Source organism: Phyllostomus discolor, chromosome 12 (assembly GCF_004126475.2).
Source record: "Phyllostomus discolor isolate MPI-MPIP mPhyDis1 chromosome 12, mPhyDis1.pri.v3, whole genome shotgun sequence".
Taxonomy (NCBI): Eukaryota; Metazoa; Chordata; class Mammalia; order Chiroptera; family Phyllostomidae; genus Phyllostomus; species Phyllostomus discolor.
The window spans coordinates 10,465,863-10,478,414 of NC_040914.2; the positions used below are offsets into that span (position 1 = coordinate 10,465,863).

Sequence of the window (12,552 nt, forward strand, 5' to 3'; positions counted from 1 at the left end):
AAGAGGCATTAAAGGAACTGCAGAACAACATGAAACACTATATATATAGCAAGACTCTCAGTTAAAATGGATGGTGACATGGGAGTTTCCCAGAAAAAAAAGCTAAATTAATACATCTCCACCAAAGCAGCACTGCAAGATATTCTAAAGGGCTTGCTTTAAGGATATGAAGACAAAGAGAAAGAGGAACACATGTACAGAGGGGGTAAATGAAACAAATAAGTACCTATCAATAATAACCTTAAATGAAAATGAATTAAATCCTCCAGTCAAAAGACAAAGGGTAGCTGAATGAATAAGAAAACATGACCCGTATATATGCTGCCCACACGAGACTCACATGAGAACAAAAGTCCTACACAGACTGAAAATGAAGGGCTGGAAAAAATATTCCAAGTCAATGGACTGGAAAAAAAAAAACATGAGGTAACAATACTTATATCAGAAAAAAAAATATTTAAAGCAAAGGCCATAAAAAGAGACACAGAAAGACACTTAATAATACTCTAGGGAGGAATCCATGAAGCAGACATAAACATTCTAAACATATAAGTACCCAACATAGGAACACCCAAATACATAAGAAAAATCATGGAGGACTTCAAGAAAGATATAGGTAACAACAGAATGATAGTAGGGGATTTTAACACCATACTGCCAACAATGGATAGATCTTCAACATAAACCATCTACAAGGGTATTGCGGAATTGAATGACACATTACATCAAATGGACTAAACTGATTTACATGTAGAACCTTTTTTTCCCAAAGAAGCATATACATATTCTTTTCAAATGCACATGGAACATTTTCCAAGATAGACTACATGATTAGACACAAAAGAAGCCTCAACAAACTTAAGAATATTAAAATTATGTTAAGCATTTCTGAGACCACAAGTGCTTGAAACTAAAAATCAACTCCAAGGAGAGAAGTCTCTAAAATATTCAAAAGCATAGAGACCAAATAGCATGCTATTAATCAACAATTGTGTTAATAATGAACAATTATTATAATAATGAAATCAAATGGTTTATGGAAACACATGAAAATGAACACTCAACAGTCAAAAACCTATGGGGCACAGCAAAGGCAGACCTGACAGAAACTTCACAGCAATACAGGCCTATGTAGTAAAGATAGAAACATTTCAAATAAACAGCCCAACCCTACAACTACAAGAACTGGAGGAAGAACAACAAAGAAAGCCCAAAAGAACTAGAAGGAGGGAAACAATCAATATCAAAGCAGAATTAACTAACATATAGAATAAAAGAACAACTCAAAGGGTCAATAAATCCAGGAGCTGGTCCATTGAAAAGATAAACAAAACTGAGAAGTCTTTAACCCATATTCATTAAAAAAAAAAGAGAGAGACAAAAAGAAAAAGGGAGTATACCCAAATACATAAAATCAGAAATGAAAAAGGGGAATTAACAACTGATACCACAGAAATAAAATGGATTGTAAGACATTATTATGAATAAATAAGTGCTAAAAAAATGGAAAACCTGGGTGAAATAGACAAGTTCCAGAAAAACAAAATCTTCCAAAACTGAATCAAGAAGCACCAGAAAGACTGAACAGGCCAATAAACATCTGGTGAAAGTAAAACAATAAAAACAAAAACAAAAGCAAACCAAAAAAGTCCTGGCACACAAAAGACCTGGACTGGTTGTGGTAACAAGAGGATTTTACAAAACATTTAAGGAAGAGCTAGCTGTGATGTTTTCAAACTATTCCAAAAAAAAAAAGGGAAGACTCCCAAACTCTTTTTATGAGGCCAGCATCATTGACATCTCAAAACAGATTAAGACACAAGAAAGAAAACTACAGGCCAATATTGCTGATGAACATAGATATAATAATCCTCAACAAAATATTGGCAACCTACATCCAGCAATACATTAAGAAGATCCTGCAGCATGATCAAGTTGGATTCAATGCAGGGTTGCAAGGATGGTACAGTATTTGCAAATCAATACACATAATACATCAATAAACAAAGGAGAAGGAGAAAACACATGATTATACCAATAGATGTGGAAAAACTATAAGGTATAGCACCCATTTATGATTAAAAAACTCAGCAGAGTGGGAGTAGAAAGAGCATACTTCAACATGATAAAGGCCATATATGAAAAACCTATAGCCAACATCACACTTAACAGGCAAAAACTAAAAACTATCCCAATTAAGATCAAGAACAAGACAAGGATGTCTGCTTTCACTACTTATATTCAAAATAGTATTGGAAGTCCTAGCCACCATGATCAGGCAAGAGAAAGAACTCAAAGGCATCCAAATAGGAAAGGAGGAAGTAACACTGTCACTGTTGGCAGATGACATGAGAGTGTACATAGAAAACCCTATAGACTCCACCAAAAATCTAATCCACCTGATACGTGGATTTGGCAAAGCAGTGGGTTACAAAGTCAATATTCAGAAATCAAGGCATGTTTGTACCCAACAACAAAATATCAGAAAGAACAATCACAAAAAAAAAAATAATTTGCTCTAACAACAAGAAATAAAGTACCTATAAGTAAACCCAACCTGGATATAAAAGACCTATACTTAGAAAAGAACAAACACAAAGAAAGAAATTAAGAAAGACACATGTAAATGGAAGCATATACCATGTTCATGGATTGCAAGAATTAACATAATCAAAATGTCCATGTTACTCAAAGCAATGTATATATTTAACACAATGCACATTAAAATAACAATGATATAGTTCAGAGATATGGAACAAACATTCCAAAAAGTTGTATGGAATCATAAATGACCCTGAATGGCTGCAGGAATTTTGAAAAGGAAGAACAAAGTAGGGGGAATCACAGTACCTGATATCAAACTAGATTATAAGGGCACTGTAAACAAAACAGTCTAGTAGTGGCATAAGAACAGACACATAGAACAATGGAACAGAATAGAGAGCCCAGGAAAAAAAAGTCTCTATGGTCAATTAATGTTTGACAAAGTGGGAAGAATCATAAAATGGAGTAAAAGTAGTCTCTTCAAAATATGGTGTTGGTTGACCTATATAGCTACATTCAAAAAAAAAAAAAAAGAAAGAAAGAAACTTGACCACCAAATTGCATCATACACAAAAATAATCTCAAGATGGACAGAATACTTAACTATAAATCATGACACAATAAAAGTCCTAAAAGAGAACATAGGCAAGAAAATCCCAGATATTCCACTCACCAATATTTCACCAATATATTCCCTAGAACAAGGGACATAAAGGAAAGAATAAACAAAGGGGATCTCATCAAAAAAAAAAAAAAAAGCTTCTGCATGGTTAAAGCAAACATCAACAAAAAAAGGAAAGGGGAGCAACCATATGGGAAAATATACTTGCAAATGAAACATCAGACAAGGTTTTGATCTCTAAAATATATAAATAACTCACATGACTTCAGCCCAGGAAGGCACATAATTCAATTAAAAATGGGAAAATATTTGAGCAGACACTTCTCCAAGGAGAATTTACAGAGAGCCCAGAGACATATGAAAGGATGCTCAGCATCACAACCCATCAGAGAGATTCAAGTTACAACCACAGTGAGATGTCACTTCACACCAGTCAGAATCACCAATATTAACAAATCCACAAACAAGTTCTGGAGAGGTTGTGGAGAAAAGGGAACCCTAGTCCATGGCTGATGTGAATGCAGATTGCTGTAGCCACTGGAAAACCGTATGGAATTTCCTCAGAAAACAAAATGGAACTGCCTTTGACCCTACAATTCCACTACTGGGATTATACCATAAGAATCCAAAAACACCAATTCAAAAGAACTTATGCACCCCCATGTTCATAGCATAGTATCATTTTTTTTTTTTTACAATAGGCAAGTGCTGGAAGCAACCTTGTGCCCATCAGTAAATGAATCAATCAAAAACCAATGGTACATTTACACGATGAAATACTATGCAGCATAAAGAGAGAAGGAGCTCCTACCCTTTGTGACAGCTTGGATGGATCTGGAGAGCATTTTGCTAAGTGAAATAAGCCATGCACTGAAAGACAAATGCTATGTGATCTCACCTCTAAGTGTAACCTAATCAACAAAAGAAACAATCAATCAAAATATAACCAGAGACATTCAAATAAAGAACAAACTGACAGTAACCATAGGGGTGGGTGGCAGGGATAAAGGTGGAAAGAGAAGGGTTGTGGAGGAACATGCATAAAAGACAGATGGAAAAAGCCAAAGAGAGGTAGAATTGAGGGTGGGAGGTGGGGTTTGGTGGGGTGGGGAAAAGTCGTGGCAGGAAAATGGAGACAACTCTACTTGAGCAATAATAAAAAGTAAATGGCTGAGCAAGTAGAGCAACAAAGCATTTTGTTTCCTTCTTACCTGCAAAATGGTAAGCTCTGCTTATTTGACTAGCAGCCCAATTAGCATATTTTATGTTGTACTTTTTGTTTTTGCACTTACTTTTGAATTAGAAGCAATATGGCTTGCCCATATGTAAATTCCAAACAAAGCTCTCAGATTACTGTTGTTCAGTTTGTGCAAAATACCTTCTTAAAAGTAAAATGTTTTCAAGTCCACCTAGGGTATATTTAACCTCATTACAGTACTAACAGTATAAGTGGCTGTTTCAAAAAGTTGTCATAATCTTCTCCAAACAAAAGGTTGCTTTAACAGAGACACATTCAGTGACATAAAGCCCTGCAAGTTCATGCCAGGCTCCTTGTTGTCCAAGAAAGTGTTCCAGACCCTATTCAATTGCTCACCGGTCTCCAAACTTTTCCCCTGAGCATTTGAAATAGCAATTTAAAGTCTTTTTTTTTCCAGCCATGTTAGTTAAATTTTCATGTACAATTTAATCATATAGCTGTACAGTATCATCTTATCTCTCCATGGCCTCAAACTCATGCCACTTGGTTAGCTGACTCTGGGACTGCCAGAGAACTATACTCTCAATGCCTGCAGACAAAACAATGCCAAGTCATCCAGCCAAAGATTGGACCTATAATCATCACTTGATCCAAACACGTCTCCAAGCTTAGCAGCATATCCCTGAAATTATTCCTCTATGGCTTTCAAAATTTGCTCACTATTTCATGAGATTTCTTTTCTCTATATTTTAACTTTTTCTTGAATTTTTTCCTGAGACATTGGAAAGCCCTGAGACCTTTCCAGTATTCTCAGAATGTTAATTGTTTTTAAAATTAAACAATCAGGTCATTGGTAGAGTCTCTCTATATAGATGTCTGTATGTCCACCTCTTCAGGAAATAATTAGAATTGGTTTATAAAAATTCCTCAACTTAATTGGCTCACCTAATTAAACTATAAGAAAAACTAACCCAATTTCTAGGTCATTAATGGGCAATATTTTTCATCAATAAAATGATGCTATTTTTGCTAAATCTATTAATAACATATCTAAAGGATGAGTCAAAGACATACATAATATTGATGTGTATGTATACAATTGAAGTAATTTTATGTTTCTAATGAGAATGATTGTGGCTGCCATGGAACAGGCTTTATTGTTCACACTACAAAAAATATCAAATACTTCTTTCTTTAAGAAGAAGGTGCTTCATGAACCAAGTGTGCAAATGTGGTTTTAAAAAAGTAAATACATACAATCAGTGAATGGCTAGCCTGTTGCCATACTAATGAATGGAAACATGATTGTACATTGAAAATATGTATAATTCAAAAATTACTTCGACAGCAGTCTATCGATATATAGCATCCTATGGAGTAGATAGAATAAATAAGAACATAAAAATTAAAGAAATATCTTTAAAACCACAGTAGTCTATGTCCTGTTTCTGTGGAGAGGTCTGTGTGATTTACAGCCCAGGGTCTTCGCCCTGGGCCCAAGAGGATAGCTAGGGTAGTTGAAGAAAGCCCACCAAAGGTAGTGGGGTTGGGAAGAGAATTTCCTGCAATAGAACAGCTGCCACCTAGGCACTTCAGGCTGGATTGATAATAAGAAGGGGTAAGGGTGGGGCAAAGCAGAGTCCAAATGCTAAAATGGTAAAGTTAAGATCCTGAGAGGCTTTGATGATCACCTGCCTCATAGGACAAACTCCAGGGAGGTTGAGTCCACACTGTGAATTGTTTGAGAGGACAATGACTCACCTGAGGGAGGGACATGGAAAGAAATTAGAGTAGAAATTAGAACCTAGTAGGTAAAGCAGTTAGATGACTAAATCCAAGAGAAACCTCCCAAATCTTTCCTGATTGTGATAAGCCGTGTAAAGAAGAACAAGGTGGGAGGCAGTAGACAGAGAGTGGATGGGTTAGGTGGTTACTTTCCCATGTAAGATGATCAGGGAAAACATCCATGTCTCTGTGACATTTGAGGGAGACCTAGAAAGGAGCAGATAGAGTTAGGGAGGACTTGGCTCGTGACACCTGATTTTGCCTGATTAGTTACCTAAGTGCAGAGGAACTGACTTTCACCACGTAGTTTTCTCTGATAAAGGTCTTTTTTTTTTGTATAAAACAAGATAAGATGAGAGTTTTAATAGTCACCCGAATTTAAAATGCTTCACCCTGAGAATTCACCTGCATTCTCTCTAGCTCTGGGTGGTGTTCTCTTCTCAAAGAGATACCAAAGACAAAACAGGTAAAACTTAGTTTCATAAGGCCAGAGGTTATTCCTAATTCCATGAACATTGGTCTGAACTAGGAAATGTGAGCTAAAGTGTTGGTATTATGACCAAAGCTTCCAAAGATATTACTAACAACAAGAGCAGAAATGTATTGAAGTTATGGCAATAATTTAATTGACATATAAATAAGAATACTCAAGGCTTTAGAAATCTTTTGAAAGAAAGAGAAAGACAAAGATCAGTGTTGCCATTCACATGAGTGTCCTCTTGTCCATTCCCATTGTCTACAAAGTGTCCTGGTTCCCTCCACATGTTTACATGACGAAGGACAGAGCTCAGATTCTATGAGCTCATCACCTGCTCCCACTGGTTCTCACAGGACCACTGCTCATTCTCTGAAGGACACAATATCTCCCCACTGTAGACATGGTACAAATGAGACCAACCTGAGATGGGAGTTGTCCGAAATATGACCTTAATTGAACAATAATGACAATGTCTGCTCATATTTTTGAGAGTTTATTGATTCAGTGAAAATCATTTAAGGACTATTCACCTTAAAAAATCTAGTATAATATGCAAAAATTTATTTAGAATTTAATAAAATGTAGGAGGAAAGAAGGGTCACTCAAATTTCACATGCAGCTCAACAGTCCTACTTGTAGTAGACTTGATGGGGTTGGAGACATCACACCAGTAAATCCCAGCATCTTCCCTCTTCACAGGGTCTATGGTGAGGGTTCGGTGGTCTGTGGATAACTTCATGCGCTCATTCAGCTGAAGCTTCATGCCATAGAACAACCAGTGGATGTAGAGTGCATTTGTGTTGCATGTCAAGATCACAGTATCCTTATTCTCTGTGACTGTGGTGTTGCTGGCTACGAGGGAGACCACTAAATCAGGCTCTGTAGAGAAATAGGGAGTGTGACTGATTAAGAATGGGTTTGAGACCTAAAGCCATGCAACTCACCCAGATCTCAGCCACTAACAGCCCACAGTGAGATAGGTAATGGCCACCAGAGTATGTTCCCAACATTTCCAGAAGGACAATTATCTAAGTTCAGGTGAAATTATGTAAGGAGAGAGATGGAGCTTCACTCTGACCCCACATAACCCCAGGCTGATTCCACACATACTCCTTCAGTCATCTCTGTTAGCAGCTCACAAAACCGCTTCCCACCCCAGGTGTCCTATAACCTCATCATGAGATAGAATTTTTCTCTCATGAGCTTTTATTGATCTTTTCTTAGAATGTCCTTTTTTCACAAAACATCAGGTCCCACTCCTTATTAAACTTTTATCCATGTTTTGGAAGGCAGCCTTACCACCATGTCCATTTATGGAGCCAAAGAAGTTTACAGTAAGTGGAAAAGCATTTGGCTTTTGTTAAATAATTTATTAGGCAATAAAGACTGTTCAATAAAGACAGTCCTTTTAATAAATGGGTTGCACAGTGGTATTCACATGCAGACAAGTGACATGGGTCATTGTCTGACACCAGACACAAAAATTCAGTCAAGTAGATCAAATTCTGAAGGTTAAACCCAAAACTAGAAAATTCATAGAAAAAGTATAGGGAGAAGAATGATGACATTGAGTTGGCAATGATTTTATGAATATGACACTAAGAACACAGGTAAAAAATATACAATTTGGATTTTGTCAAAATGAAAATGTTTTCTTCATCCAAAAATACAAGTGGAAAGGTGACCTACAAACTGGAGAAAACAGTTTGCAAGTTATATGAAAAATAAAAGGTTAATGTCTAGGATATACAAAAGGACTTCTAGAACTCAACAGCAATCACAAAACCACATATAAACTGACTTAAAAATGAATAAAACACTTGAGTAGACATTTCTCCAGAGAATATATGCAACAGGTCAAAAGTCACAGAAAAAATGCTCAACCCCAGTACTATTCACAAAAATGAAAGTCAAAATTCTCCATGTTTCATTTGTTCCTGGTGATGTTGAGTGTGGTTAACTTTGCTCTGCAGGTAAGAAAATAAAACTTGCCCTGGGTAGTACCTACCCTTTTTCTAAAAGCTTCTTCAACCAGAGTTGGCACCTCTCATATCTCAGTCAACTTCAGTCTTTGAAAGAACCCTGGAGGTCTGTGCATCACTAGAAAATGTGTGGGAATATGTGTGCTCAGAGAATATATGGCCTCCAGCTATATGACTAGGGGAAAGTACAGACTTTCTCAGGTGTCATTTAAGAATCAGTGTTTGGTTAAGGAAGGACATAAGATTGGGAGTCAGATACACCCATGTAATTCTTATTCTTCACAGACAACCTGACTGTCTGGTTAACAAGGAGTCTTTCCTTCCAGCTGCACAGACTTCTATCACCCAGCTGATGTGTGTTTCTATGAGGCACCATTTCCCAGGGCATGCTAGAGACTGGGGTTTGTGCAATATTAACAAATAGAAACCAGGGCAAGTAGGAGGTAAGATGGCTACTCAGGTCTCTGGGCCAAGAGGTGGATCAGGTATTTTAAGGTGAGTGTGAACCAAATTACTCAGTGAGCCAAATGAGTCAGTGAGCCAAAAAATGATACAGCAAAGTCCAAGAAGTGATTTAGGAAAATGGAAAAAAAAGACAGGCAGAAGTTGATTAATGCAGCAGAATCAAGGGCTCTGCCCTTGACCATTAAAGTCATTCTCTCTCCCCTGATGGCAGGTAAGGACTGGTGCAAATGCAAAACTAAAGTATTATAGCAAGTGGTGTCATGGATTTGCTGCAATTCTGGCCTGTGTGGGCAATATGTGTCAGGTGGCTATGAGATAGAAATTTGAAAAAAAAATTTTCGGTATATGAAAATTATTATTTACAGCCCAGGGCCTAAGAGCAATCACAAAAAAGACTATTTTATTAGAGAAAAGAAACTGATCTGAGATGATGGTCTTGGTTCTTGGAGGCATAGAAAGACTGTCGCTCATGTCAAGAATTTAAAGGTCTCTGTATCCAGGTTCCAGGCTCCAAAGTGATTTTGGATCATTCATTCATTCATTCATTCATTCAATCACCATTTATTCTTTCCTATTTCATGAAAAGCCACTGAATATTTGTTACAGGTTGATCCCTGAGTTTGTATCAGGGGTAGAATGGGGAGTGAGAAGGCAAACTCTTTTCTTTGTAACTGCTGGTTGTGCCTCCACCAAAACAAGAAGCAAATGAGTAAGTGATGTGAAGTCCAATGTAGGGAGGTGTGGATAGGTTACCTGAGGGGGCGGGGTGTGCAGTGATTCTGATTGTTACTGCATGTAATTTGGTTCTAGAGTAAAAATACATTATTTCTCCTTTTTAAAAAACTATACAGGTCAAAATATATTCCTATGAAGTGACAATGGCTAAGACAAAAGGATCTGCAGCAATTCATTGGTTTAAAAATCCAAAGCCACCCTCATAGTGTCTCTAAGGTAGAGGAATTAAATCTGAGGCTAAATTAGATCTGAGGCTACAAACAGACATTGAGAGACTCTGATCAGCTGCTCAGAGTCTTTGTGACTCTGCTTTAGTTACTGTATCTCTGGGTGCCTCAGTTCATTCTCAAGAAATATTTGGCTGCTAAGTTGTGAGTGTAGAAACTGTACAGTATTTCCATCATCTGACCTTCACCGGGGACAGAGGAGCTGTGCAACTAAGGGGCATCTCTTATTGATCAACTCCAAGAATCCCCTGGGCTGATCCCTGATGAATAAGGAGTTACCAGGAACATCTCTTTTTCTCAGTTTCTTTCTGGAGATGCTGACTTTCCTCTGAACCTTTCTAAGACCCCCAGGATAGGAGGTTATACACAAACACATTGTCTAACTGTGCCCTCCACACACAGGCTCAGGTGAGACCAAACTCTTTTTTGCCAAGATGTGGCTCCTGGGCCTGAGCCCTGGCTGGTGATGAGCTCAGGATTGTTGTGTCTTGGGCAACCATTAAACTGTTTCTCACTCAGCCTTTCCCAGGAGCCAAGACACAACTTGACACAGGCTCACCACAATCCCTGGGTTCAAGGTCCCTGGGACAAAGTACTGGAGAGGAGATTCTGAGCTGAGCTCTGCAAGTATATCAGGGGGCTCATCAGATCATGCTTTGACCTAGCACATCAAAGTCATTCTCAAGGTCAAATTCACAAGGAGGTGTTGAGGGGGCTGAAGTGAGATGGGACTCCCTCCACGGAGTAACTCCCATCACAGTGATCCTTCTGTCTACAATGACTCTCCACAGGGGTGCAAGTTGGCAAGGGAACTGACAGCTTAGGAAATCTGTCTACACAAAATCCAACCTGAAACAAAATGTGGAGAGGAATGGAAGCAAAATTCAGGGATGTCTGTACTGTGTGTGAAGTAGACTCCACCCCACCCAAAACCCAGTGGCCAGAGAGCAATCACTCACCATATACGTTAAGCCTCCCAAATCCAATTTCTTTTATTTCATCTGTAATGTAGACTACCACGGTGTACATTCCTGCATCATTCATGGTGACATTATCTATCAGCAAGGATCCATCAGCAGTTATTCTCTCTCGACCACTGTATGCAACACCTTTTATATCATATGTTGAAAATGTGAAAAGAAATGCAATAATACTATTTTTGCTTGTCCATTCTCCCTTGTACCATACAAAGGCTAGAACTTCAGGAGGTGTATTGCGGAGAGGTAGAAGTGCAGCCTCCCCTTCAGCAATAGAGGTTGACACAATAGCGAGTTGAGCTGTGGTGGGCTGGCACCAAAAGTTGAAGAGTGAGACTAGGAAATAAGAAAAAAAAATCTATGTTTGCATGTATATATTGAGATGGAAAGATAAGGCCCTGAATCCTGAGTTGGTCTTTTTATTTCTCAGCCCTGATATACGGGTGAGTGTGTGTCTCCCATGGTCAAGGTTCACAGCATGGTCCCCATTATTTCGGCACCTCCAAAACTGTTACTTTTTCAGTTCCAAGCAGTCTTCTCTAGGTGTTTTCTTGCTCATCCCCTCATTATGCTCAGACTCCTTCTTAGAGTCAGGGGCATTTTTGGAAGACACTTTGATGACCACCTTCTCTAAAAATCCTCTCTCTTCACTTCTTTTTTCCCATGGGTCTCGTGCATACCTCACATAACATTTAAATTTTTCCTTTTCCCTCTATCCTCTTGAATATGGGCTAAATTAAATCAGGGCTTTGTTGGATCTTGTACCTCTAGGGACATCACCCAACTGCAAGTACATGACTTAGAATGAATGGACAAACTCAGGGTTTAACCTAGTGGGGTATATTTGACCATTTCTGAAGTTGGTGGTAAAGACAATGCCTAGCACCCCTCATTATATTTTATTTTTTTCCCACTGTTTTCTGATATAAATCATTATTATTATTATCAGTTTTTATTATCTATACTTAATGATGAATAACAGGAAAAGAAGAGCAATTGAGGTTTTCCTGCCTCTCACCACTTCCAGATTATGAGACTTTCCTTTTTCTGACCCCCTTGTCAATCCTACTCTGCTCCTTGTCTTTCCCCTCAGGTCCAAATGGAAGCCTTCTCTCTTTTCTCAGAGCACTGGTCTCTTTAGCAGATCCCAGCCAGCCTCTGTGTCAGATCTTTTGTCTACCCTGAGGAATTCTGTCCTACTTACCAGCCACTAGGAGCCCTTGCCAGTGGACGAGTCCTCTGTGGGTAGAGACTGAAAGGAATCCCATGGTGTATGTTGTCTGCTCTGTGGCTCTCTCTTTGAGAGAAGCTTGGGGTTCTGTAAGGCTCGCAGGAACCTCTGTCCAGAATGGTGCAATCCTCTGTGTGTCTTACCTGTGTGCTGAGCTGTATTCTGGGGAATCTTTACTATTCTTATCATGTGGGCTGGGGCTGGGTCTCTACACAGGACCCTCCCACTCCCTGCCCTTATTCTGCCACTGCAGTGCCTACTTACCAGTACTTCTTTCCTATATTTTGTTTCCCAGGGAACTCCCAAGG

The 12,552-nt window shown here is 38.5% G+C and overlaps 1 protein-coding gene and 1 pseudogene across 1 annotated transcript; both read right to left on the minus strand.

Annotated features, from left to right (window-relative positions):
• Nucleotides 1-4,366: 4,366 nt before the first annotated feature.
• On the minus strand, nt 4,367-7,029 carry LOC114511386 (annotated as a pseudogene).
• A 170-nt stretch (nt 7,030-7,199) lies between these two features.
• On the minus strand, nt 7,200-12,344 carry LOC114511387 (carcinoembryonic antigen-related cell adhesion molecule 21-like). Its single transcript, XM_028530096.2, has 3 exons — nt 12,218-12,344; nt 10,996-11,349; nt 7,200-7,506 (listed from the first exon to the last, which is right to left on the minus strand). Exons 1-3 carry the CDS (start codon nt 12,279-12,281, stop codon nt 7,226-7,228), a joined length of 699 nt encoding a protein of 232 aa, XP_028385897.1. The 5' UTR covers nt 12,282-12,344; the 3' UTR covers nt 7,200-7,225.
• Nucleotides 12,345-12,552: the final 208 nt, after the last annotated feature.